Here is a 27833-nt window from a genome sequence, read left to right as displayed (position 1 = left end):
ACGGTTTATTGTTGACAGGCGGGAGTAAACCTGGTTTTTGGAGAAGCCCAACAAATTCACTATGTAAATTATGCAACGCTGTATCACTCAAGAGGAATTATGCAAATAGCAATGCAAATGTGTCCACAGTGTTTACAAAAGCTCCCGGATTTGACACGGGATAGCCATGTGCATTTGTTCTGATTTTTTAACTTGCGATTACATGGAAACCATTAATTATTATCAATTAGTGACACATCTCAATGATGGGCCTGATTTCAAGGCGTATTCTCAGAGAATTTTGAAAATTCGCCAGAAAAATGACTGATTTGGTATTTATCTACCTTAATACATTTAAACATACATGAATACATTGTTAGAGAAATGGATATTTTGTACATGAATGAAACAATAGGCTCAATCTATAATAATGGATTTATTCAACATTTTTATTCATATTTGAACATTCTGAATAAAGAAACAAGTGATAACAGCTAATTTAACATGTAGAATGTTTCTTTAACAATAAAATGTATCAAAGATATAATTTTCCAAAGTTAACAGCTGCAAAGTTCATTAAAACATTAAGCAAACAGTATTCAGACAGTCTCATCCAGACCAAAGAAGAGATACATTTATTATTTGACAGCATAATTTTCTTTATATTATGTCAATGACACAAGAAGTTGTACATGTGATTCCTTTGCGATGAAGCAACTTGACATATTTGTAACATGCTCAAAACATGTCATTCAACCGACACACATTTCACATATGGGTAGGTAGAATGCAGACACAACATACAATTAGAATGTTTGGTCAACTTTATATCTAGAAACACAATGGACACACTATTCTGTCAGTAGACATTTGAGCATATGGTAAATAAAATCTAACATTGAACACAAATTATCAAAGATATGTGAAGCAATAATTCATAAGTCTATTTGACAGTAAGAACTGTGTTTGACTTGCCATTTTCATGTTTTTAATTAACACAAAAAATTAAACATGGGCAAGCCAAAAAAATTGGTGATAGGGATATTAAACAGCAGTAAAGAACTACCAACAACTATCTGACTTTGAATTTGTTGATGCATACTGTCTCAAAACATCATGTTTAAATTTGTGCTTGTTGATGAACAATTCTACACTTTGAGATAAAGACAATTAAATTAAAAGTTGTTCGATAGTAATTGCCCAAAGGAATTCAATTTTTATCCTCAATAAAATTAAGCTGGAAAAAGGTTACCTTAACATTGTGACAGTAACATAACATTGTGAAACCTGTGGAAGAACTATCCAAAGGAAGCCTTATGACGTATATCCAATTTATAAATGACTAAGCATAATATGGTTTTTTTTCTAATCATACAGTAGCTTTTATAAATACAAAGCACATTTTGATGATAAAACTTGCATTATAAGCGCAAGTCCTAATGATGCATCCTGAAACAATTTAGATGAAAGTGATAAAGAATTCCTGTCTTGCAAAAATTACAACTGAAATTACAACAATAAAATTGCTAAATCTTTGAGTACACTTACATTGCAATGCTATCCAAGAGCATTCAATTCATTTATAACATCAACTGAAAGACATTATCATTTAATAAAACTGTTCACCATTTAGGATATTCAAAACCATTCTCCTTTCCTGCTTCATAAAAAAGGAACACTACATCATCTGTAAATATATGAACATGTTAACATCACTCTAATAAGAAGAGGCATACATTCTTTAATTTTACCACTTTTCTAGAGATTTGTACGCCTGACAATCGAAAATGAGCTTAAGTATGGAGAAACTACAGTAACAATATCATGTTGGATGCATGATATTCCTGATTTTCACCCTTCTTGTTTTTAAATGGCTACATCGGTGAGACATACCCGGATAAAAGTGCCTTGATCCTTACCTGTATATCATTGATTACATCATACTCTGAATGTGAATTGTACAATAATCTTTTTTAAAGTATGCAGCAGTAGATGTCATCAGTTTGTATTTGTGGGTGCACTCCTCAGATGTGGAAAAATGAATGCGCTGACAGGTCCCCCTGGGCAGTTTTATGGCAAAGGTTTGGGCACAAAAAGGTTTTAAAAACTACCATAATATTTGAATTGTCCCCTGTATTGCTTGTGTTAACATACCAAGGGCTTTACTGTCTAATGACTGGGAATCTTGTAATATTTACTGGCTTATACCCTGGGTTGGCAAAAAGTTGCAAGCATATAGCACTAGTTCAGTGGGTCAACAGGGACTGTTATCTGTGCATACTGTAGTGCAATGCATGGTGGAGATTTAAGAAGAGGAGAACCAAACACAAACCACCTTAGTTCTCAGCCTGTGGCAAGGATCCTTCTGACCCAACAATAATTTCTCTGTAACTGACCAATGAGCCTTTTATGTCAGAAAGACACATGATACAGGCAAATAAGCAAGCACAACATGAACAGCTAGATTGCAGTAATTTAGCGAGGTGTATGTGAAGTGCATAACTGTTCTGTGTTATTAGTACAAAGAAAGATACAATCAGCCTAAAGAGACATACCAGCGATCAATATAATTAATGCACTGACAAGTTGGCATACTCAATTGGCATGTAATCATATCCTACACTGAGTACTGTGTTATGACCTGAGTAACCATGCCAGTTACCATTTCTGGAATGGTGCTAAAACATCTGTTTGAATGCGTATACTCTTTCCTTTGTCTGTGTATGTAGCCCAGCAGAAAATTTTCTTGCAGGAGAACATTGTTGTACACAGAACACCACATTCCATTATTATGTGATAAATTTCAGGATGAACAAAGAAGAAATCAATGGTCATACTGCGATCATAGAGACCAACAGGAACATTTGGATTATAGGTCATATAATCAGGCCCACCCTGTATTTTCACAATAAATGTGTCCCCTTTCTTAGGTGGAGGTGTGTGACCAATTTTTGCAAGACCTGGGTTGATGGTACGGACAACACGCCTATTTTCTACAGGTGGTATTTTAACTGTAATGAAATTACACCCCTGCAATATATGACAAAAATCTTTATGACGTACCCAATGTAACTCAGAGCACTTATCACTGCAGTAGTATGCTTGTTTACATGCACTGCACCTGAGTAGCTTGTTTGGGCCAGCAGGTCTTCCGTAGCAGTGAGCACATACTTGGAATAGCGATTTACTTTGCTCCTTGGGATGTTGCTTTCCCATGTCGTTATGCATCAGTGTGTTCCTATCAGTTACGATAGGAGGTGATGAGTTGAACTCTATCTCCATTCCATCTGGCATCTCAATCTTATCTAGCTTGTGAGGCACACAAAAAGATTTTGTGTACAATGCTGGCCCAGTATGGCCTCTTATAGTATTGGCATCAATGACTGCTCTAGCAGAAGCATTAGCGCTTATCTGTATTCCCCCACATTTGTTTTGAAATATTTCATTGGCTTGAACAAAGGCTGACGAGAGGCCTTGAATGAGAATTCCCCAGTGCCAATTGTCAAATATCCTGTTACCTCTTACTGCAACTTTATTGAGATGATCAACTGATATCCCACATGCATAATTCTGTCCTATAACATTGTTCACAATAATACCACAAGACTGACGCAAGAAAACCCCTTCTTTGTAATTTCCGATGATTTTGTTATCATTGAGATAACAGTATTCAGCCTCTGGGCCAATAGCTACTCCATGCATTTGATTCATTTCAATGTCACAATGTTCTACATACATTTTCCCCTGATTTCGGACTTCAAGACCATGTTGCCTGTTTCTTCTGAAGATGCAATGTTGAACATATGCTTTACTACCTATTCCATCTACTAACAAACCACCTCCACCACAACGTTCAAAAACACACCGGTGCAAAAATACAGTACTGTTCTGAGAAACTTGAAGACCTGGATAGCCACAACGGCCAATAGGTTTCATTTGATACAAAAGGTTATACCAGTCACCAGGACTTTCAGCCTGTTGTTGTGAACAGACATTTGGTTGCCTACACCCATAAACACCATCACACTTTGGGAAATTGTCACAAGCTGGTTCCCCATTTGAAAATTTACAATTGTAGAAAGAACAAGTCTTGCCCTGTAAATGTACTAAAAATGACATTCCTTTAAATGTCAAATTTTCAAAGTGGCAAATGAAGGGTTCTGCTTCTGCTGGTAATGGAACAGGAATGTAATCAGAGGTGCAGTTAAGAGTCACTCCTGTATGAATGCCCACTATCCGAACATCTTGGTAGCCAATCTGACAATATCTGTACTCTCCTGGGTGAAGGAGAAGTGTAGTATTTGGCTGGGTAAATTTGCTTGTCAGGGTTTCTAAAAGCTCACTATCATTTCTAATTTCTTTAAAAACTAAAATGGGATAACTGATTTTCATATCATATTCAAGGTTACATGGTGGATGAAGAAATGCAGCTATTGATGCTGCTGCATGACCAGAACTCTCAAAAAAGGTCTTCTCCATTCCTGGAGAACTCTGTTCAGCAAGGCCATTCAGGGCAAATGCTCTACGAGCAAATGCTTTGTATTTGTTTCTGTCAAGTTTTATGCTTTCATCTGCATCTGTTAAAGCATTCTCAAAGTTGTTCAGTTTGAAGTGACAGAGACTTCTGTTATTGTAAAGACGAGAATCACTGTCATTCACACAAATTGCATTTGTGTACCATTTGATTGCTTCATGGTGGTTTCCTCCCTTAAAAGCGGAATTTCCTCGTTCACGCAGATCATCGCTTGTTTTGTTGGAATTTTTGTTTGGACCTCCAGTCTTGCCTCCAACATTTACATCATCTCCTTTCATTGCATTCTGGAGCTTGGTCTGGTCTTTGTCATTGAGAGGTATTTTAATCATTGTCAACTCATTCACTTGTGAGTCATCTACATCATGAACAGCAGCTAATATTTTGTTTTTCTTGTTCTGTAGATCAAGTGCCTTGGCATGTCTTTTGTTGACACTATGAAAGACAGAAGCCTCATGGAAAATGGTCGCCACTTCTAAATTGATAAAATCACTGGCAGATGCACTTCCATCTCTGACAAACTGCTCTATATGTTCAATCAATACACAAACCTGATGTGCAAGTTTACCCCAAAGATGCAACCTGCTTAAATCATTTGCCATACCACTGCCACTGACCCTGTAAAGCAGATCAGTTGGGTTGACAGTATCTTTGATTGCCTTATGGAGCATCCGTATTCCAATCTCAAGCCTCTCACCAACAGATTCCTTGTCAAGTCTGCCTCTGATAACCTCTTGAACTAATCTATGTACACTGTAGGTTTCTCTGCCATAGCTTTGGAACAAGGAGAATCTTGTGAGGATTTCCAAAATCTGTTTACTTCCAAGAGGAAGTTCAAGAGTTTCCTCCAGGTCCTTATCCCTTACTGCAGGAAAGCCAACGTTGATGGCTTGTAATGGAATGTCATCTGCTGCAAAGAAAGCAGACACTTCCATTATAACAGCAGCTGATTTGCCATATCCTTCTTCTTCTGACATTTCAGTTATATATTCAAAATTCATGGACCATGTTGTTGTTACTGTTAGTCTTTCTTTGGACATAGTTGATGATGAGGTTACCCTTTTCTTGAGAAGTTTTAATCTCTGGATCCTGAACTGTTCCAAATATTCTCTAAAGGTGCAGTCAAGTCGCTTAATATATGCTGCAGCCTGTTCCAATGCTAGAGGTAGACCTCCTAATTCTGTTGCTAGGTTGGTGACAGCTTCTTGGTCTTCAAATATTTCCTTTTGTGTCCTTCTTGACATAAAACTAACACTTTCATCAGTACTTAAACAATTCATTTGCAGGCAGTCTTCAGTTTTCAGTGCTCCAGAATAAATCTCTGTCATTTCAATGACACTTCTTCGTGTGGTTACCAGCAAATGCCCTTTGCAAGTTCTGCGCCAATGTTCCTGGAGCAGCTTCTTAACATTATCAGGAACTTCATACTGGTCCATATTATCTATCACCAGTAACCATCTGGAGCTCAAGGTAGCAAGCCATTTCAAACTTAGTGCATAAGTTTCAGTGAAATCTTTGCCAGAAATTCCAATTTCTCGTGCGAATTGGTTTACAGAATTAGTAAATGAATCACTGTTTTCAGCAGATATCCAAAAAACTCCACCAGGATAACATGATCGAAACAACCATGAGAACTCAATAGCCAATGAAGTCTTCCCACAACCACCTAGCCCACATATTGACATGACCCTATGCTCATTGTCTGAAGCAAGTTTGCTTTTAAGCTGCTGGAGTTCAAATGTTCTACCAGTAAAGTGCTGGACTCTACTGGGTGACATGAATGTTTCAGCTTCTCCATACAACTTTTTGTTTGACCCACTAGTGAAATCTTTGACCTCTTCACAAAGTTTATCATGCTCCTATACACTTCATTAACCCTTTCATTCAAGTTTGCCAACTTGTTTTCTGTAATTTTTGTTCTTTGGTCTTGTTCATCACTAATTTGACTTATTTCATTATTCAGCCTTTCTTGGTCAATAGCCAAATCATTCAAATCTCTTCTTACTTCTGCAAACTCATCTCTTTGCACAGAATTTTGTACACTTAGCTGAAACTTTTCCACCTGCTTTTCGATTTCTTGCAGATGCCCTGTGATGGAGGCAGTCTCATTTTCTTGAAGGCTTTCTGTTCTTAAGATGTACTTGGCCAGGGCTTTGGTTTCTTCTTTCAGTTCTGCCATGATTTTGACGTCTACACTTGTACCAAAGCAGATTTTCAAACCTGAAATAAAACCAAATTTGGTTTAAGTGTGTAATACTTTTTGATGTTAAAGGAAAATGAATTCATTCTCAATAATCTTAGCTACCAACATCATGCAAAATTATTATGATTATGATTTTAAAAATTTTAAATTTAAGGTGCATACTTAGCCATCGGCCAGTATAAGTATGAATGGTATAAGTACCGGTAGTAGGAAAGCACTAACTCTGTATAAACTGAAAGTTACACAAAAATGTTTTCATCTGGGAGGTTTCTGGAAACGGTACTCACTTGTGAATATGGAGAATTGAGACGTTTCTTGAGAGGGTACTTTGCTGCTTTACTCATGATCATGGGGAATTAGGAGGTAGCTAGGAAAAAATGCTAGAATTGGTACTTTCTTTCTACTGTTGCTCTGTTTCTTGTAAAGTTTAAATTTACTGACTTATTAGAAGATTTATACAGGGCGTAAAATAAATAAAGGATCGATTTTCAAAAACTATGCTTTACATCCATAAACCTTTACTGAAAATACACCAAAATGAGGAAAAAGACATCTGGGACTTTATCATCTACAAGAAAAAAAGGTCAAAAACTAGAGCTAAAGGCAAGAGCATTCTTGAATTCAATACCCAAATCATCCTGAAAACATGACATCAAAACTCAATATTTATTAATGTTGATGTTCATGAACGTGGAAGTGCACAGGAAAGGGATTCAAGAGTGGGCTTGTAATAAATTTAATCTTAGTATTTCATGCCTTAAATTTTGAAACTCAGGGAATTTGTTGATTTCAGCTCAATTGATAAGAATCTCAACTGAGAGAAGTTGAAATGTTCTCACAGAGACATCACATAGTAAAACAATGTAGTAAAGGAGCTGAAATACCAGGACAGCCAAAGTGGGCCCTTGAATTAATGTCCAGCTTCATTAGCATTTAGCCTTGTCTATAGCTAAGTATCTAAAAATAGAGTAGAATGGTGATTAAGATTACCTGCCCAGTAACCATTTTTATTGTTGTGAAAAAGAAAAAAATATACATTCTTCTTTTATACCTGGGTATGGGGGGTGACAAACCAGTTATCTCTGTGGGGTTTGGTTACAAAAATGGGGTGTTGAAACTATGGCACAGCGAGAAGAAGGCTCTTGGAAGAAAATAAAGGGTATTTGAAGAAGAATATGCCTGGCTAGCAGCAATTAAATGGCTTTTGATGTGTGGTGGCTTATAGGTTCAGAGCAAAAAAGTGCTCGCACTCCACCTCCTCCAGGATAATGTGTACGATAACAACCTGTGGAGGACATTGCCAAGATCAACCACATGGCTGGCCATTTTGGACATACCCATCTGTACCACCTCTAGGAGCTCCCCATTCATCGATGATGTGTATGCCTTTGGCTGGCTGCGCAGCAAGGATTGTGTGTTCCACAGAGACCTGCTCCCATGCACAGCTTGGGAAGGTGGAGCCACACCACACATAGCTGCACGGCTGGCCACTGCCGTGTGAAAGGCCTGGGAGGTAGATGAGCTAATGGCAACCCTCCCAGCCTTTCAGCGGCACCTTCTAGCTGATGGCTATGGCCTCTACATGATAGACTATACGCGAGACTCCTCTGGAGCCTCAACAGATCCGCATTCATGGACTACCTACTCGAGGACAAGGACTTTCACGAACAAGTTGACACATGCTGCAAACGGAACTTTTCAACTGCAACCACCACTGAGGTTGTGCTCGAGCTGCTGGAGCTGGTTTCACCCAAAAAAGAGCTCTACATGGCGTGCTACATGTACACAACCAACCCTTGGATGGCAGGTTGTGTGTGGCTCCTCTGATAGGCGACTGAGTGTCGTACATTGTGAGTTCAAACCCGTTTGAAACCACCGTATTTTCTACCCTGGGTTGATTGCTCTCCTGGTGGACAAAATTGTTCCCGAGGCTGTCTTTCACCCAGTTTAAGCGATGTATTCATTGCTTTGCTTTGATAAACTTTGTGTGCAATGTGTGATAGTGAGTGTACAAGCATGAGTGCTTCACAAACTATAGAGCGTGTGGAGGGGTAGCAGTCAGAAAAATTGTAACAACTTAGCTCGGTTACTGAACCAACCTTTTTGAGATTGGGGATTTGGCCGAGCGGTTTTTGTCTGTGGCTTCTCTGCTTGGCGACTGGGTGTCGCATGTTGTGAGTTCAAACCTGTTTGAAACCACTGTATTTTACCCACCACAGCCAGTGCAGATGATTCTCTTTGGGAAAATGCTATGGAGTAGGCAGCCCCTGACTTTGGCTTCTGAGCTTGCCCAATCTTTCGGGTGTACATCCTGATGAGCAGCGAGCATTAGGTGTGGAGCTAGCCCCTTACAGTGCTACACCAAAGAGACCTACAAGGCCAAAATCCTGGCTGCAAGCAAAACACCAACCCAGCTACATTCCCAAAGACCCGCCCCCTCAGATCTCCTACAGCCCACAGCGACAGTTGCTTGGGAGGGCCACAAAGTGCTACACCATAGGGAGAGAGAACTCCGTCTTCCCTCTCAACGAAGTCCCTGCATGAAATCACTGCACAATGAGCAGTCTCCATGTTGTTGACAATAAGCCAGAAGAAACATCTCCTGGAGATTCAGGACAAGGCGTTTGCCAAGGACTGGTGCTGCAGAACAGAAGAAAGGCTGAAGGCAGAATCTCCAACACAAGGAACAACAACACCATGGAAGCCAAGAGCTAGACCAGTTTGCCAAGGTGGCGGGTATGCATGGAGAGTTTGCGAGGTTGTTGCAGCAGATGCACTACAAGGCGCCCTGCAAGGGGGTTGGAGAAAGTGTTGAATGTAGCAGACGGCTGCAGATCGATTGGAGGATCCTCCGCTACAGAATGGCACCCAATCCAGTAACTCCAATCCAACAGTGGTTCTTCAGTCTTCCAACAAAGATGGCCTGCTATGCACAGTGTGGGTGACAAGAGGACTCAGGAAAGAGGAAAAATAATATTTTATGGATTGTAGTAAAGTGTTTAAATAGTTTTGTAAGCAGCGGCAGATGCAGCCTTTTCAGGCCTGTGGTGGCCTGTGTATTATTGTTTGCTACAAATTAAGTAAGCTAGAGGTGGGAATTCACTGACTAGCAATTGGTCAGAAGTTTCAGAGGAAACACTTGTGGGTGCATGATTGGCTATTTTCGTGAAGGTGCAAGGGCTAATGACTTTCTGATAGAGCAAGAGGTCGGTCACTCCAGACTGCAAGCTGTACGACGAAGGGCACGTGGCTAGAAGCAAAGTTCCCAAAGGGGCTATAGCTGCTGCCAACTGTTCCGGGTGTCAAGAGCCTTTTCAGAGCAGATATTTGCAGAAACAATCTTACGGAGACTTCTGTCCCCTTGCATCCTGCGAAAAATGGAAGTAAAGGGGATGCCCGCCACGTTTCCTGTTCAAATTATTCCAGAAGGAGCGAGATGCATACAATAGCGGTGCCAAACAGCAGTTGAAGTAGTTTAAAGCTGCCAAAGAACTAGGTTGGGGTACAGATACTGGGGCATATTGATGGCGAGTGAAAATATGGATAGAATGGAAGCTCAGCAAGCTATACACCATCAGGTACCACAGGAGTGTAATGTTCTGCATCCCTCTTGGGACAATAGTGGTCTACTAGCTTGCAATCGCAATGGCATCCAACCGGTCCTGTAAGTTGCCGAGGCGGCTTTTTTGGTATTCAGGTCTCGCTACCAGCCTAGGGTATGCTGCCCTACTGCCATGGACACCAGGCAGTCTTTTCTCTTGTTCACAGGATCATTCTGTATCTCCCCTAGTCAACATAGCAGGAGGCTTAATGCATTCCATGCAGCTGGTCAAACCTACGTGCCAAGAGCAAGTTCGACTTCTTTTTCGAGAAAGACCCTGTACACGGGTGTCTCTTTGTCTGTTGTGGCATCTCCATCGTTGTTGGCACAACCAGATAGGGAATGGCTCAGCGGTTGCCATGGTAGCTCGTCGAGGCATAACGACGTACAGGTTTTCACCCTAAGGCAATTCGAAAGTTTGTTTGGCATCCTTGGCCTTTCTTAGTGCAGGTTCTTCCTGTAGAGGCGATGGTGCACAACGAATCCTCCTTTTGCAGCTAAAGCTTGTAGTGCTGCTTGGCCATGGGATGGAGGGGAAGCAACCACCTCGATCGGGTTCCAGGACACTTTTTGATGCAGTATTTCTGGACATAGCCCACTTATTATGAATGTTCATTAAATATGCAAATTAGCAATTAATTCAAATGAAACTGATAAATATCACCATTCAAATTTTAAGCAATGTTAGCTCAATATCTGTACCAAATTTCATGACATTTGATGAGTCATTTCTTGACATATCTGCCTAATTCATTAAATATGCAAATCAGCAGTTGATTAACATGACACTTCTATATATCTATGCACAGCATTAAACTAATAAAAGATCAACATCTGTACCATGTTTCATAAAATGAGATGCAGGTATTTCTGGAGATAGCCCACTAATTAGGAAAGTTCATTAAATATGCAAATTGGCAATTGATTGGCATGTCACTGCTAAGTGTCCCAAAGCATTTAAACTAAACATAGGAAAAACCGATTTTTGAAAGTTTACGCAGATTACCTGTCACGTGATAGTTATGTAAACAATGGTGACACTATGGAACCGGGGATTCTGAGCTTATTAATCCCTTGACTACCAAGGCCAATGTACCGGTATTCCTATATACCAGGCCCCTTATGTAAATATTGATAAAATCTTGGGTGTGGAAATTGCATGAACACTACTTAGAGTAAAAATTAAGTAAGTACCGATAAACCATGTATTTTCTGAATCAGCATGAAATTTCCCAATTTTTTCATGCATAAGTTTTGTATTTCCAGGTCATGTGACTGGTCACATGACACATCATGTGACCAGAGTTGGCAAAGAATATGAATATTTGAAGCATCAGAAATGTTTTGAATCCATAAAATGACCTGAATTGAATACAGTTGCAATTTTAATGGCATTGTATTTACATATATGTAATAATAAAGTACCCTTTACTTTATTTATAGATGTACCTATTTAAGATATTTCTCACAAAAGGCAGAGTAAATTTAGCTATGGGTCCATAGCTGTGGTGTTTTCAGACGGGATTCATGCCTTTTACCGGCTGGTTATGACTTTTACGATTTTAACCCCACCACCACAGCTATGGGATATTGAATAGACTAGCGTCCATGTTCCGCCGCAAGCACCCTTTGCGCATGTTTGTTCGACGATATTTCGAAAAATTTTCCATCCAAATTACAAATTGCCAACACTCATCGACAGCTTGGTTATTAGGGACTCACCAGACCATAAATCCGCTCAAAATTCACTGAAATATTGCCTTTTTTCTATGTTTGCCCGACATGACTACACGGAGACCGCCATTTTGCTAGCGTAAAACTGTTGGTCGAGGATCCCTGCAGCACGTCACTACAGTGACGTAGGCGGTGACCTCTCAACTTCTAAACACAAACTAAGAGATTATGGCCATGGCCAGCATCCGCACGCCACGAATATTCACAGATTCTAGGACTGAACTTTTTTCCCCCCAAGTAAAAGTTTGGTTTCAGTTTTGTGAGACTGGGAATGTCCATAAGACGAACGATGGTCATCGATATCACATGATGAATCTCTCAGTTTGTGTTTAGAAGTTGAGAGGTCACCGCCTACGTCACTGTAGTGACACAACAACACGACCTTCTGAGCATGCACTGAGACATACTGTAGCAGGGCTGAAAATAGACCATCTCCCTTTTGTAGGGAGGAGGCATAATTTCCATGTAATTGTGATTGATACGTTATGATCAAAATGCAACAAAAATGAGTTTTCATTGGCCATCATTTCCTGCACCTGTCATTCAAGTACATCAGTTCAGATATTAAAACTTTGTTGCAAAGTTCCCTCTCACAGCCGGTAGTCTTCGTAATTTGCATATAACAAAGTCACAGTCTGGCCTTTCTGTGTCCAGCTGGGTTTGACTGCATTTAGCTAGTCCCAAAGTGACAGACCTGACATGGCATGCCAAGTTCTGACTGAATTTCAGGTCCCAGATTTGGTAGTCCATGTTGGCTACCATTTAATTGATTTTGGTAGCCCAAGCACATACCTCTAGTCTGTGGACGCGGAACTACCGCTAATTTCGTGCCCTGTAGATAGATCGATAGAAAGCTAAATATGCTTGAGTGTGCTCATGCATGTGGGCTGCCTTCATGACACCAGGGTAATCCTACCTTTATTTTCCCAGTCTGTCAGGTCTGATCTTGTTTTTTCTTCTTCATTTTGTGACAGATTGAGGCGCTTGATCAAAGTGTACATCACTTTAAAACTGTCCAAGTATTTCAGTTCATCCCAGTCTGTGAAATTGCAGTGAGCCCAAGAATTCCGAATATTTGACCTCAAAATCTCTGCCTCCTTTTTCAAATCAGGGCCAAAAACCTTTCCTTGTATGTTACATATCAATCCCAACAAAGCTGATGCATCACACGTGTCATCAAATGCTGAAAACTTTGCCATGTACGGGAGTAAAAATAACTTTGCAAAGTCTACATGACTTGTAACATTATAGTTAAATGCTGCTGGGTTTCTCTTTGATGCAAAATTTTTGTTAATATTTTCATAACGAAGTGTGCCTCGACTTTTCGGTGGAAAGATCTTCAAGTGATTTGAATAACTCTGGTTGTCAATCTGATGTACACTCTTCAATGATGAGTAAAGAGTCAGCAACCTGGAGTCTACATGTTTTCTCAGCAAGGGATTGATGATTTTATTCACACAAATACCAACAACAAGCCATCTTTTTTCTGAGTCATGAAGGGTCAATTCAGAGAGGGGCAAGTCTGAAAAAAAAGAGAATATGGTAACATTTTAGTATATGAATGTTGCTGTTAAATTAAATATTGCCAACATGTGGATGTAGCTACCTTGTTTATATAATATACCAGAAATGAATTGCCACAATTCATTTCTTACATGACCCAAGAAGCCTGTTTATACCTACTGGTACATGTATGCATGACCCTAATATCTATAGCAAATCACCCTGGGTATAATACCGGTAGTTCAACACAAAATAGTACCAATCGCACCGTCATACTGAAAATGATAAATTATGACAATTCCTGTCAAACGTTTATCCCACTGTACAGAGTAGAACAGCACAAACACAGAAAACTAGCCCTTTAATGGGACATTTAGTTAACAGACATAAATGACAATATCTTGAAATCAAAATCTACAAGTATTTGAACAACCCTTGTAATTGTGTTGTCTTTTCTATACATGACAAATGTAAAAACATTCTTAGTCTAGTATATGAGGCAAAATCCACTCATTACATGCATCTACCAAAGAAAGCTACCTAATATATTGGAATCTCCGATTTCTCTAGCTGCAAGTTTCAATATAATAGGCTGCACTTCATCTTCTTGAAGGTCTGGCCGTTGAAGTACAAGTTTACTGCTAGTTGGACTTGCAGCCATGGCAATGATTGTTAGATGGTCTGTGCTGTATATACTGGGTAGTGAAGCTGTTGAAGAAATACACAGCTAGATAGATTATCTATGATCCACAAAAGTCCATGATTCAACAGGCTTTCATTTTGATACCTAGTCTTAAGGTTGTAGTGCACTTTGAAAGAGAAAGACTTCAACTTTTGCTCAAATTTTCAAATATGTAGTTATTATAATGAATGTTTAACTTTTAGGGATTTTCGCTGTGTTTCCAACCCATGTTAGGGATTTTTCAATGAAAAATTGATATATATTTAGGGATTTTACCGCGAAAAAGTGACCCATTTGGATGGCACATAGCCGTAGCACACCAGCCAACCCACCCCCCCACCCCCGATGAACCAAGCACCAGCTGTTCAATGACAGTTGGCCGTTGTATTTGATTGACGTACTGGGAAGTTTTCTCTCAGGCTTCCGTTTTGTGTCTACCCAACGTGTTTTACATAAAAACAGCGGCAATACACTTAATCTTTAAAATACTATTTTTACTATCAGATGGAAATATACATATTTATTAATAATATATAATATAATATATAAACAAGCAAACGCAGAAAACAACTGTTGCAAATGATCGAGTCATAGTCAAATGGGTACTCATACCGGTAGTACCAACACTCGTCATAATTCATGTAGCGCATCGCATGGCTACATTCGAAAGATAACGCGTCCCTATGGTGGCCGGCATCATCGGTGATATCAGTTTGTGTTCAGAAGTTGCGAGGTCACTGCTCACAGTGTTCTCCCCAGGCCGTTTAACAGGATCGGCCCCGATCCTTTATTTTTTATGCCGATCCTGTTTCATGTCCGCTGATACTCTTTAAATGTGGCTGAAGACCTATTGTTTCTCGGCGGCAATTTTGTCACTTTTATTTCATCGAGCGTATCAAGTGTGAAATGGTTCTAATGTGGCGATAACATGACATGCCAGATGATTAAAAGGTTTATTCCATCGCCAAAATGTGTGAAATGGTTAGACTGTTCTCAATCCATGTCGATGCTAAGTTCAGGTGTTTTACACACAATGAGGCACCCAAAGTCGTGCTTGTCTGTGAGGAAAATAAATGGGCCGGCCGTAGTGCAAATTAACATCGGCTAAGACGGATGAAACTTTATTTCAACAAGTCATTGTCAATGACACAGTCCCCACTTGTACTTTAATTACAAGTCCCCTGAGAGGAAAAAGTCCTCTTCATTAATTAGGTCTGTGATGAAAAATACTGCAATACAGATAAGGCGTAATGGTCAAAAATGACTTCCATGGTGGTAAAAACATGAAACCAATGTAAGCCGCCATACTAATTACAAAAGGTCATTAAAATGAATCAATTAGTACATAATAAACAGGATGCTGCCAAACATTTTTGCATCCTATCCTAACACTGACAGATTATCACCGATAAAGTTTGATGCAGGGTCACAGTCAGGTTCTTAGGATGTTCTCCAAAATACATAATCGATTAGTGTCGTGGAATGATTTTCACCAGGTTTGAGAAATAATAAATAACTGGTCATCAATGTGTCTTCGCATATCAAATCGACAAGTATATTTGTAACTTCGAAGGTTTACATCCTTCACTGTAAAGTTACATCCTTCACTGTCAAGTTGTTTTTATAAATTATCAAAAACACATTTTGGGAAAGCTGACGTGCAAGGAAAAGACATAGCGACTGAGTCCGACGGAGGCGCAAATAACGGTGCATCCGCATTTGTGTCCGATGTACACATCTCTGTGATTCCAGTTTCTCAATTGACGAACCCTACGTCAAATTGTAGTGAACTCCGAGCACAGTCCCGCATATGAAGGCGAGGCAGTGCAGTGGCCAGATGATGTTGGGTTGCATAAACTTTGAAGTCTAACATCCTTCACTGTAGGCTAAAGCTGGGGTTTTTATACAAAAACCCCCCACATTTTTGGGAAAGCGAATGTGCGAGGGAAAGACACCGCGATCGCCCGACTGAGTCCGACAGCGGCACAAGAAGTGTTTCCCGACAGTCAGACATACAGTGTGCTATATCATGCATTTTCAAAGCGTGTCAAAACGCTGACATAAAAAGATATGTCCAATAGTTTTTGTTTATATATAGTTATTATATTGTTACGTAGGGTTTCAAGCGGGTTCAAAAACTGACATTAAAAAGATATGATGTCCAAAAAAAAATTCGTTTCATTCAACTGACTGATTAATCGTCTTTGCTATGGCCTAAACATCCGCGTTTTTTTTTCGTTGGACAAGACTGTGACATCAATATCTCCCCAACGTATAGATCAACCTCGTTGAGTAATACTGTGCTTTCGATGTGTCTTCGCCGTTCTACAAAACATCTCGTCTTGAAACGAATGAGGATATTAGGCATGAAAATACTTCTATCGACTAGTCAGTTTTTATGCAACAAGCGGTGAGTTTCTTTCCTGAAACGATGACCAGGATGACTGGCTGTCTTCAAAAGCACATTGATTGTCCGTGTTTATAAACACCGATGAGCTTGACCGTCGAATCGCACATCCCAAAGCGTCTTGGGTATTTTGTTTACCTGTGTCGATCATGTAAACAATCTCAAGGTCAAAGGTTTCTAGTTCCGGCTTCCGGTCTGACGGACCACATCGGGACACTGACTCCACGGCTTCGATTAGCGTTCTGCTGCTCAAAGAAGCAACCGACGAAGTCATAAATAGGCCTGTCCCCGTTTGAACATATCAGAAAACTGTTGGCGTTCGTAAAATTGGGAAGTGATTATTATAAAATCGGTTTCTGTGGACACGGCTTTTGAGAGTTTCTCCCCTTTCTTCAGTTATACCTAGCTGGTGCGCTCGTTGTTGACTTTGTCAAAGTTAATCCGGTGATAATCTGGTGACAGCGTCCACAGATTAGTAATTTACCCTTGCTTACTTTGGCAAATTAGGCACTCAAATTCATCAGATAATAGACTAAATTACTACCTTGCTTGCTTTGGCGAATTAGGCAATCAAACTTGTCAGATAATAGATGCAGCATGCTGATTAAACGTTTACGCAAGATTGTCAAGGGCAGTGCAAGACGAAAACACCCAAGTTTGGTAGAATAAACCTTTATTAGCAATACAACAAAACACCTACCCACCCCTGGGGACGGACACATAGGCTATCCCCTATGCTTGATCCTGAGTACTACAGTGCATTGAGTTTATACTAAATAATTAATTGCGCTACCAAACAATATCAAACATAAATCTTTTCTTTATTCACACCAAGTCAGAGTTGACAATTTACCTGCCTAAATTTTCCCATTGGTAAACTTCTGAATTTATACATAAGCTTATAATGCACAAAAAGGGAACTTTTTAAAAATAGCGCCAATGACACTGTAGCTCCCATCCTGGACTATTTAGTGTTTGTTCTCTGGTCAGATATTTGAACATGTGTGAAAGGGATAAAGTGCATGAAGTGAAAATACTTAAATGTAATGTACTGGAGACAGTGAAATATGTTTAATGTATTTATTCAGAATATAAAATGGAAAAAATACAGAATTAGATATATCGAATACTGTGATACAACCATTAACTCAACAAGTCATTTACAATGACATAGTCCCCACTTGTAATAGGAGTATTAGTCTTGATGGGGCAGGAAAATGTGGTCATTAAGAAGTATCACTAGAGTGTATATGTTGAGATCTATGGGCACATAGGTCTATGTCGTTGTTCCCAATTTGAAACACATGAGGCATGTCTAAGTTATGGTTCTAAATCGGGAAAAAAGATCAGACCTCTAGCAGTATTGGCCAGCCAAGAAATACATATGCGCATTATAAATGAGGTACAAGATGTGACATCTTAAGGTCTAATATCCTATCAAAATTGGAGGGTATAGAACTTGTGGTTACTGAGATATGCATATATATGTATAATCAAGGTCAAAGGTCATCGAGGTCACATGGCATTTTGAAAAAAAAAATTATATTGCCAATTAATCCCTATATGCCAAAAAATCAGAAATCTAGCTCTATTCGCTTGCCCAGAATTAGATGTGTACATAATTAATGAGGTAAAGCATGTGTTGTCATAAGGTCTCCCATCCTACTAAATACAAAGGACATAGCACTTGTGGTTACTTATTTATTGACATAAACATATATTTTAGGTAAAAGGTCATCGAGGTCACATAACATTTGGTAAAAAAATTTCTCTCCTATAGTTATCCCTATATACCAAAAATCAGACATCCAGCTCTATTGGCTTGCTCAGAATGAGATATGTGCATAATTAACGAGGTACTGCGTATGGTTTCAGAAACGTATTATACGATAGTTCAATTGTCATATATCTACCTTGCAACGTCGTACCGTTTCAGAAAACGTATTATATGATATTAGTTCAATTGTCATATGTCTACCTCGCAACGTCGTACCGTTTCAGAAAACGTATTACACGATAGTTCAATTGTCATACATCTACCTCGCAATGGCGTACCTTTTCAGAAAACGTATTATGCGATAGTCCAATTGTCATATATCTACCTTGCACCGGTGTATGGTTTCAGAAAACGTATCATAAGATAGTTTTATGTAGTATAATAAGTGGTTCTTATCGTTAATGGCCCAGCCCCGGATGGGTTTTTTTGTTTTGCTCATCAATCTTATTAGTTTGGTTGACTGTAGTATCGATTTGATTGACAGATTGCATCTTGGTTTTATGAGTTGTGGCACAAAATGCAGACAAGTTAAGCAAAATAAATCTTTTTCGCAGAGTCTCCATTTTTTTATACCGCTAACGTGAAACCTTTTAGCTGTTTGAGCAATGTGGGCAAAGTGTGTTTGACTTTACTCACCGGATATTTAGGTTTTCCGTCTGGATATCGACTGAATACTTAATCCTTCACATGTTGATCAAAGTTATTTAGCGAGCTATGATTTTGTAAGAAGGTCAAAATGATATTATCTTAATACTGGGTTTACTCAGACTACAAATACGTTCATTGGGACCGGATGGATGATGCAGCTTGCTTGAAATGTATTCGAGATGTACCACTCAATGTAGGAACTTGACGCAGTTACACTCCCAAAATTCCCAAGTTCGGAAAGTTGCTGTCTCAGACTACGTCCATTAATATTCTAAATTATCGTTTAGACAAAGAAAACTGCACTTTCTGCTTCATCAGCGCTGATAATGATTGACTTGTACTTCTGACGCGCACATTCTCATTAAGCTGTGTTGGAGCATGGGCTCATCAAGCTGTGTTGGAGCAAGGGCGTATTCGGTCGCTGTTTTGAAACCTGTTTTGAGCACAACTCCGATCAAGAGACAAGTTTCGCAAAAAATTAACAAAACACCAACAACCACATAATCATTTGAAGGTCTCAACTCTCTTTGTTGTCTTTTCAGAATCATAAGGATGTCTTCTCCAAACATAAATAATATTGTTCTTTGTGGATGTATCTTGACTTAAATGAGTGTTCTCTCGGCTGATATCGAAGATTCCAGTATTGATGCATTGAGTTCGTGAAAAGCATCACCTTTGTCAAATCCTGATGTACCCTTCAAGATTATCATCGGTTATCTCAATATGGTGTAAAAAAAGGTGACACCAACAAAATGAAATCCAAAGAGACAACAAAATACAGAATATATAAATGTAAGCTTATGCTATAGCCCCAACATATTGTTTAATTTGGATGGGTATCGTGACAAGATTCTCACGAGAATATCTGACTTTGCAGAGTTTGAAAATACAGGGCGGAAACATGTGAGGGATGAAGGGAGAGTGTCAATAATACACGTTAAACTATCGTATAATAGATAATATGATATAATACAACAATAATACGACACTAATAATACCAATAACACGACAATATTAATACGACAATAATACTAGATAATACGACATTAAACTATCGTAAAATAGGTTTTCTAAGCAAACGCGCGATAAGAACTCTGGTTACGAGAGTGTAAACTATCGTGTAATACGTTTTCTGACCCGGTAAACCGGTGCGAGGTAGGTATATGACAACTGAACTATCATATAATATCATTATCCTTTTGTGGAACTGTTGGCTAAAAAGAGACTCTTACATGTATAATATGACACTAAAGGGTCTATGACATGATTTCCAAAGTTTTTATTTTTCAGCTGAGCTGCTATCAAATCTGTACTAAGTAAGGCCTATACTGTTAAGATTTGATAAACACAAAAATGTTTCAAAAAAGTATGATAAGAAGAATTTGTAGTGCTCGTCATTTATGAAACGGCTTTGGGCAAAATTCACTACCCTTTCTGAAAACTATCACTCTGAGTGTAGCTGTGTTGGACGTCGACCTTTGACAGAACTATCATTTCCTTGGAGCACGAGACAAATGATGCAATCGACTCATGTTCCCGTGCATTTTCAGAGCAAACAAATCCTGCAAAAAGTGATGTGTAAGGCCTATTTTGTACATGTTTTGATGAAGAAAAACAAAGAAAGCTTGTCGCCGCATTGTTGGGTCGCCATTTCGAAATGCCGTCTTCACCGTTCATGATTGTGTAAGGACGGGAAGCTTCCTGCCGCACAAATATTTCCCGATGAATAATCACGTAGCCTGACAAGTTATTTTAATTTCAGTTATTTTAATGTACTTGATCCGCGAGGCGATACGCGATGCAAGACAGTGACGTAAGCTAGCTTCAAGACCCAAAGAGTGATTTTACGTTTGGTTGTACAGGGCATGTCATAGGCCCTTTAAACTCTCGTATAATATGTTTTCTGAAACGGTACGCCGTTGCGAGGTAGATATATGACAATTGAACTATCGTATAATACGTTTTCTGAAACGGTACGCCATTGCGAGGTAGATATATGACAATTGAACTATCGTATAATACGTTTTCTGAAACAGTACGCCGTTGTGAGGTAGATATATGACAATTGAACTATCGCATAATACCTTTTCTGAAACGGTACTCCATTGCGAGGTAGATATATGACAATTGAACTATCGTATAATACGTTTTCTGAAACAGTACGCCGCTGCGAGGTAAATATATGACAACTGAACTATCGTATAATTCGTTTTCTGAAACTTTATGCCGTTGCGAGGTAGATATATGACAATTGAACTATCATATAATACGTTTTCTGAAACGGTACGCCGTTGCGAGGTAGATATATGACAATTGAACTATCGTATAATACGTTTTCTGAAACGGTACGGCGTTGCGAGGTAGATATATGACAATTGAACTATCGTATAATACGTTTTCTGAAACGGTACGGCGTTGCGAGGTAGATATATGACAATTGAACTATCGTATAATACGTTTTCTGAAACAGTACGCCGTTGCGAGGTAGATATATGACAATTGAACTATCGTATAATACGTTTTCTGAAACAGTACGCCGCTGCGAGGTAAATATATGACAATTGAACTATCGTATAATTTGTTTTCTGAAACTTTATGCCGTTGCGAGGTAGATATATGACAATTGAACTATCATATAATACGTTTTCTGAAACGGTACGGCGTTGCGAGGTAGATATATGACAATTGAACTATCGTATAATACGTTTTCTGAAACCGTACGGCGTTGCGAGGTAGATATATGACAATTGAACTATCGTATAATACGTTTTCTGAAACGGTACGGCGTTGCGAGGTAGATATATGACAACTGAACTATCGTATAATACGTTTTCTGAAACCGTATGCAATTGCGAGGTATAGACAATTGAACTATCGTATTATAAGTTTTCTGAAACAGTACAACATTGCTAGGTAGATATATGACAATTGAACTACAGTATCGTATAATACGTTTTCTGTAATGGTACAACGTTGCGAGGTAGTTGTAACTCATTAAACTATCCTATAATACGTTTTCTGAAACGGTACGGCGTTGCGAGGTCGATATATGACATTAAATTATAGCATAATACGTTTTCTGAAACGGTACAAAGGTGCGAGGTAGATATACGACAATTGAACTATCGTATAATACATTTTCAGAAATTAACGCTACATCGTTGCGAGGTAGATATAGGACAATTGAACTATCGTATAATACGTGTTCTGAAACCATACACCGTTGCAAGGTAGTTATAATTTATAAAACTTTGCCATTATCATTTTGTGGAACTATTAGCTAACGCTGATGAGAACCTCTTGTAATATGGCAGTAAACTGTCGCATAATTAAATGCGTTTGCTGAAACGGTACACCCTTGCGAGGTAGTTACAGTTTATAAAACTTTGCCTTCATCATTTTCTGTAACTGTTTGCTGATGAGAATCTCTGATAATAAGAACTTAAACTATCGTATAATACGTTTTCTCAATTTGTATACCGTTGCGAGGTAGTTATATGACATTGAACTATCGTGTTATACCTTTCCTGAAATGGTACACCGTTGCGAGGTAGTTACTATGATACTTTATATAACTTTGCTATTAGGCAGAGAGCCACTTATAATACGACGTTAAACTATCACATAGCCTTATGCATTTTCTGAAACAGTACACGGCAGCACGAGGTACTTTACCGCATAAAACCTTGCTGTTATAATTTTTTGGGACTGTTGGCTGATGAGAGCCTCTTATGCGACATTAAGCTATCCTAAGTTGTTATTTACGTTAAAAACATTTCCTTTTATTGTTTCCTGACGTATCTGAACTGAAGGCCTAAACATTAGCAGACCGTCGCGCTAATGGTAGGCTGTTGCGTAGATCGTGGGATGAACATGATGAACGATTGGCCAGCCAATAACTCAGCTGCGACTGGAGGCCTGTCTGTGGATTTTTTGTCGCGTGCTTTTTAGTCTATCCCTTACCAAATTCTGGTACAATAAAAACATACCTGTGGTATACTTTTTCAGACCAAGTAGGTACATGTTTGGTATACCAGAGGTATACCTTTGGTTTAAAAAGGAGCCTACCTCAGGTAGTCCAGATTTGGACACTTTTGCCAAAAATAGGTATACCTCAGATATACCTATTTTTGGCAAAAGTGTCCAAATCTGGACTACCTGAGGTAGGCTCTTTTTTAAACCACAGGTATACCTCAGGTATACAAATAGGTACAATGTAGGTATACCTGCAATTGTCCAGATTTGGACACTTGCGTCCCAAAATAGGTATACCAGAAATATACCTTACCAAAACAAATAGGCATAATTTAGGTATTATACCTGCAATGTACCTATTTTGTTTACATAGTTGTTCAGACGATCTGAACTATGTAAACAAAATAGGTAAATTTCAGGTATTTACCTAAATTATACCCATTTGTTTTTGTAAGGTTTACTTCTGGTATTACCTACTTTGGTATGCAAGTGTCCTGAGATGGATCTGATCTGACTCTTTACCAGAAAAACCAGAGATGCTGAAAACCAAAGAAACAACATACTCAGGTGACAGCAAAAATTATGCATTGTACCATAAGTTTCATCATTTTTTCTCTTCTCTTACAATAATAAATTCAGTTCAGATGATAAGCACATAGAAGTTGTAAAAACACTTTTGTAGACAATTGGCCAATGCCAACGATAATGACATGATTGAGAATGAGAAGCTGACAAATTTAACAGATTGTTGACAGCACAAGATATGTTTATCCGACTAAGCTTTGAAATACCAGCATCACAAGAAACCATGCTATTAGCAAATAAAGGTATTATTAAAAAGACAACAGAGAAAAAAGGTTAAATTCAATTTGTGGTATGATTTATTTTCTAATGCCATGCTCATTTCATGCAACTTAAGTGTCTTCAAAAGACATTCATTTGACATATGAAGTTTCATGTAACACTTATATTACTGTCAAAGGCTGTGATTTGGCTTTCTTGCTCTCTGTATTTCTTGTCCGTTTACAGCACCAGCAATGCATTCTGCAAAATACAAATCATTGAGGATAGAGTGTAACGTAGTCTTTCTTGTTTGACCAAAACCTGTGAACATCGTAATTTGATGAAAGAAATCTGTAATTATTTGAAAATGAGACAAAAGCAAGTTGGAAAATTGAAGCGGAGAAACCAAATGCCTAAATAATTATGATCATTTATAAATAATGATTAAAATGGACAGCTTAACAACTCGCAGTATGCTGTTTACAAGGAGCTAGAAACGGAGGAGCACTATGTTTACATACACGATGGCGACAATGTACAGCTGTTGTGAAACAAATGAATTCTGTATGAATCCGTACTCAACAAAACGCATCTGTTGTTTAACATAGCAATACAAGGGTTACAGAACATAATAGCGATGTGTAAATAGACAGCACATTGACTTACATTCTGATCGGCTGGCAGGATAGACGCTGGACGGTTCCCATTTGCAGCGAGGTCTCTCCGAGTCTCCGTTGTGTGTCATATATGAGAAAATATAGTCGGAATTTTTACTGCTTTTCGCGTGCACAAATTTTGAACTCTGTCTGTCCCTGATACTGTATACACGTTTTTGGGACACTATGATATCATTTGGGTGGTAATTCCATAGAAAGATCACAAAATTGTCCATCAGATAACTCCCTGATCACAAATACACAGCCGACAACACTAAAATCTAAATTCGCGCCAATTGAGCCTCATGACATTCACGGAAGTGCTATCTATAAATCATTACGCGATCGATAAAATAGTTCCATTTTTAAACGCATGGACTTGACTCTACATCTGCACAAATCTGTTATGTTTCATATTAAATATAGCAATCAATTTATTACATGAATAAAAATGGTTGATTTGAATGATAGAAAGACTACGAAGAGAGTAAAATTCTTTCAGCACGAAGAATCAATATCAATGCGCGAACTGAACTTGATGAACCCGTGACCTGAGAGTAAACATGATGGCTGCTCACAGCTGGGCCGGCAAAACAAAACGCGTTGGACATTGGCAAAGTAGCATACTGGATTTTCGTTTAGCAGCTCGGGATGTAGTATCCTAAACCTCAAATGTGTGATCGGCAATAGCTCTGATGCTGAAAACATAGATAAAAGCCTTCACCTTAATCCATGTCATCAGATGGCTAGATTTTGTTAGGGACATCGCTGCAGGGAGACAGCAGGTCATAACGGCATGAAGGGCATCCTAAAATGACTGTACGGATCTTTTGCTCAGAGTTGTAATACGACCGCGGTCACATGCTGTGCTTGGAGGTAACGGGTCCTTGCTTTAGACATTGAATGCATTGACATTAACTTGTCTGTTTCTTAAATGAAAAGTTCTCGTCTGTCGACATTTGTAAGGTACAAATTTGCGGTATTGATTACAACTCTACGACCTGTCCTTGCTGCTCATTTACAAAGAGTTGTACGTACAGATAAACGTAATTAAACAACTTTTCGTTTGAAACTGCATTATAATTTTGGTGTGAAAATATTATGAGAAACTACAGGGCTAGACTTGCAAGACAGACAAGTCCCTGTTTTAATAATTTGTTTTCCGAAAAATTCTGCTGTTGATCAAACCATGATTTACCCAACCAAATTAAATGACATAGTTAATGTCACTACACATGCAATACCCATCCTAAAATAGCAATGTTGCTGAGTTTTATCGATTTTTAGGAGCAGATTTGCGTTTACAAATTAATTAATAATAGGTTCATTGGGTTTTTAAAAATAAATGAATATAAATGAAAGATAAATGTTGCATTGCTTGAGTTGCATTGCTTGACCGGTCACACACTGTACTGCCTGGTAATGACATACAGTTACTTCATATTTGCAGCAATAATATAGGAATCAGTCAAACAGGCAGAGACATTTCAGGTACATATTACAAGAGTTTTCATCGACATGCACTGTACAAGCAGACTGGCATGGCAAAAAAAAAATACTAAGTCATGGATTGGTATATTTCTGGTATACCAGTCTACAACTTGGCCATACATAGTAGAAGAGGTACATAATAGGTACTACCTGTTTCCTACCTAAAATGAACTGGTACATGTTAGGTATACCTGATTTATACCTGATTACTGAGGTACAGCTTTGGTACACTGTATCAAAAATCGACCTTAAAATTAGGTACTCATCTGGTATACCAGGAGTATACCAGAAGTGCTTTGGTATACCTCTGGTATACCAAAGAGATACCTAAGCTATACCTTTTGTGGCGAGAATTTGGTTATAATCTTGTAGCTGCCAATATTTCAACACTTGTAAGACTGGTAATTAAATCCTTGGTTAAATTCTAGCCACGTTCGCATCATGAAACTGTGATAACTTTAGCTTTACGTCCAAGTAAAATTGAACAGCCAATGACAGCGACCCATGATTCAACCAATCAGATTTCGTAATTCGATACATGGCGGTTTCCTGTTACCTGCCTCTTTGTGCTCGTCACTGAGGCGGGGACAAGCCAAATAAACACACAGCCCTACCACGCAGAGCTGGGTCCGTTTATACGAGTAACGGTAGTTTTTTTTGCGTCCATTTGGATCAGGGGTCGGTTGGTGTTCGTCCAGGTTTCTCATGATAAGCCGTTTCTTACCTTTGTCGTCGGACTAAGATCGACTCCGAAGTTTTCCGCCATGACGGTACGAAGGCTACGATATGCAGGAAGTGAACTGTGCAACAGAAGGACGCCCCTTGTCTTTCAAAGACCGGAAATCCACCTGGACGAAGCTTCGGGTTCAGATTTAGATTTTTTATCGGAATCGGTATCTCGTTAGCTCACGTGTTCACACACGTGAGCTTATGTCGCAGTGAAGTCTGTCTGTCTATGTATGTTTCTGTCTGTCCGTCTGTGTCTATCTGTCTGTGTGTCTGTCTGTCTGTGTGTGTCTGTCTGTCTGTCTGTCTTTCTGTGTGCTAGATGTCTCAAAAACGGCTCATCAGATCAGAATCAAATCTTGTAGGCGTACATAGATACAGATTGTAAATAGCAAGAACTGATTAGTTTTTGGTGGGTGTGGCTTGCTTACTTTTTGCTCATTTGCATAATTAATATTTTTAGAAAAAACGGATAGGCCCTATAGATTGAGAACGACTGCACACAATTTGATGAGATTTGCTACAAATGTTGATCACATCAAGATATATCAGCTGTAAAAGTTATTAAGGGGTGACATGAAAAATAATTGCTAATTTGCATATTAAATGAAACTGAATTTACTCGATCAAAATTGACGAAACTTGATGTAGGCCTAGGCCTATATCGAAGATAGGCTACTGTGATTTAACATTATTGAAAGTTATTAGGCTAGCATTTTTACTTCAGACAATTCCTAATTTGCATATTGAATTAACTTTCCTAATTAGTGATATATATCTTTATCATATACCTAGATTCACGTACCCATGTAAACCTATGGGAAAAAGCGCTCTTACAGGTGTGCCATAATTTGCCGTACGTATCAGGGCCGTAAGGATTACTACTGCACTCCAATCCTGAATGATGATCAGTTTTCATGCCAAATTCGTGCAGTCTTTGTATAGACCCTCTTATTAATACATATGATTATAAATATTCTTGATAAAAAATGAATATTTCTGTCATTATTTTATACCCCCAAAAGCCGTCGAATCGTAAATTATGATTAGTATGTAGCCTATGCCAAATTCACTCAGTTGTTGCACAGACCATCAGAAATATGGTCAATAGTTACACTGCAGCACCATTGGCAGTAA

The 27833-nt window shown here is 38.7% G+C and overlaps 1 protein-coding gene across 5 annotated transcripts; it reads right to left on the bottom strand.

The window, feature by feature from the left end:
• Positions 1-401: 401 nt before the first annotated feature.
• LOC139121168 (uncharacterized) lies at positions 402-26829 on the bottom strand. Of its 5 annotated transcripts, XM_070685848.1 has the most exons (6): positions 24490-25998; positions 24015-24084; positions 23518-23579; positions 14092-14259; positions 12965-13570; positions 413-6730 (listed from the first exon to the last, which is right to left on the bottom strand). In XM_070685848.1, exon 6 carries the CDS (start codon positions 6286-6288, stop codon positions 2638-2640), a length of 3651 nt encoding a protein of 1216 aa, XP_070541949.1. In that variant the 5' UTR covers positions 6289-6730; positions 12965-13570; positions 14092-14259; positions 23518-23579; positions 24015-24084; positions 24490-25998; the 3' UTR covers positions 413-2637. The 5 variants fall into 5 exon arrangements, 4 of the variants coding, with proteins under 4 accessions (XP_070541951.1, XP_070541949.1, XP_070541950.1 ...); XM_070685849.1 differs by lacking the exons at positions 24015-24084; positions 24490-25998 and adding an exon at positions 26695-26779; XM_070685847.1 differs by lacking the exon at positions 24490-25998 and having other exon boundaries at positions 24015-24251.
• Between the last annotated feature and the right edge of the window lie 1004 nt (positions 26830-27833).

Source organism: Ptychodera flava, chromosome 21 (assembly GCF_041260155.1).
Source record: "Ptychodera flava strain L36383 chromosome 21, AS_Pfla_20210202, whole genome shotgun sequence".
NCBI lineage: Eukaryota > Metazoa > Hemichordata > Enteropneusta > Ptychoderidae > Ptychodera > Ptychodera flava.
This window is presented reverse-complemented; position numbering and strand designations above follow the sequence as displayed.